This window comes from Papilio polytes, unplaced genomic scaffold (genome assembly GCF_000836215.1).
Source record: "Papilio polytes unplaced genomic scaffold, Ppol_1.0 DF821845.1, whole genome shotgun sequence".
Classification (NCBI taxonomy): domain Eukaryota; kingdom Metazoa; phylum Arthropoda; class Insecta; order Lepidoptera; family Papilionidae; genus Papilio; species Papilio polytes.
This window is the reverse complement of record NW_013527359.1, coordinates 1,223,283-1,224,732: the sequence shown is the minus strand read 5'-3', so window position 1 is coordinate 1,224,732 and position 1,450 is coordinate 1,223,283. Positions and strand designations below refer to the sequence as shown.

General features: G+C 36.8%; 1 protein-coding gene across 1 annotated transcript in view; it reads left to right on the top strand.

The window, feature by feature from the left end:
• The window catches only part of LOC106107773 (neuropathy target esterase sws), a 25,125-nt gene that overhangs the window by 12,634 nt on the left and 11,041 nt on the right, over positions 1-1,450 (top strand). The window contains exons 16-18 of the mRNA XM_013288775.1: positions 2-74; positions 568-686; positions 1,422-1,446. Of these exons, the coding sequence (XP_013144229.1) occupies positions 2-74; positions 568-686; positions 1,422-1,446 (217 nt within the window). The remainder of the gene's footprint in view (position 1; positions 75-567; positions 687-1,421; positions 1,447-1,450) is intronic.

The window sequence follows — 1,450 nt, the reverse complement described above, 5'->3', positions numbered from 1 at the left end:
CGTGGTGCCTGTAGGGGACGATGTGCCCCTCACAGCCTTCACTTACGAGTTGTATCACTCCCTTAGTGCCATCGGTGAGTACTATGCCACAAATTACATGTGTTTCTATCTTTTATACCTGTGTCAAATTTCAGCTAGATCTGTTAAACTGTTATGGAGATTTCTTCTTATAAAAATCCATTTATACTGACAAGAATATTATTACTAAACATTTATATTAGTAATATAAAATGAAAGAAATGTCGTTGAGAAAATTGAACAACTGCCTGACTTAAATGGGTTGTAGTACAGGATACGAATGAAAGGATATACAAATGAAAATCCAATCGAGAGGAGAAATGTGTAAATTATATCAAAAAGTATGGAAAGTACACCAAACCGTTTGAAATCAGCGTTTTTCCCTTAGTTTATCGTAATAAAAACTAAATGTCTTCCGCGTCTCTGCTTGCGCAGGATTACAAAAATAATTATTACCATAAGTCCTTCTAGGCTATGTTCTCTGTCAAATTTCAGCAATATAAGTATAGCCGCTTTAGACACACATAGTATAACATTTTATATCCAAAGGTCCGACTGTAAGATTGACCTCGGACGTGATCCGCAAGTTACTGGGTCTCACCATCATGGACCCCAACAACGAGTACCGTCTCAGCTCCTGGCTGGCGCAGCAGGAGGACAAACATAAGGTATATTGACTAGCAATTAACTCATTCATTCATGTATCGTCAGCAAATTTAAAAAAATAATAAAAAAGTAATCTATAACATTCCCGAACTCATTAACTACCTTCCAGTCAAAACCCCGTCAAAATCGGTTCAACCGTTCCGGAGATTATCAGGAACAAACACAGACGAAATTTAAAAAAATGGTTTTTTCCATAAGCAACGACAATATAAATTACTGTTACCTTAATACTACAAAGAATAAAATACGCATAACTGATTCTTCCTTGATCTCTTTTAAGAATAAATAGAATCAGCCTGTCTCTTTTCCTCCTGATATTTGCGGCTTTTTTATGTTTTAGTGAAAATGCAATAAATAGTAAACTATATTCACCACAAATGTACTAAATACATATTACTCCAGTGATTGCAAATAAGTACAGATAAGCCGCTAACGGCCTGTCTCACTAAATAGTAAATAGTGTAATAACAATCTAACGTGTAAAATATGTGATGGGAATATCGGATTGTTCCCTTATCTGACAATGATGTCATTTTAAGTTATATGAGCTATCAGCCAGTGGTGTGACAGGCCCTTAGTGTCAGTCCTAGCAAATTGTAAATTGTCTGATAACAATCAAACGTGTTTTGTGATGGAAATATCGGGTTTTGTACCCTTTACTGATACAGACGTCATTTTTAAGCTATCTGAGCTATCAGCCAGCGGTGGGACAGGTCCTTAGTGTTGTTGTGTGGTAGGTGGCGCTGTACCAGTGCGACCCCAGCCT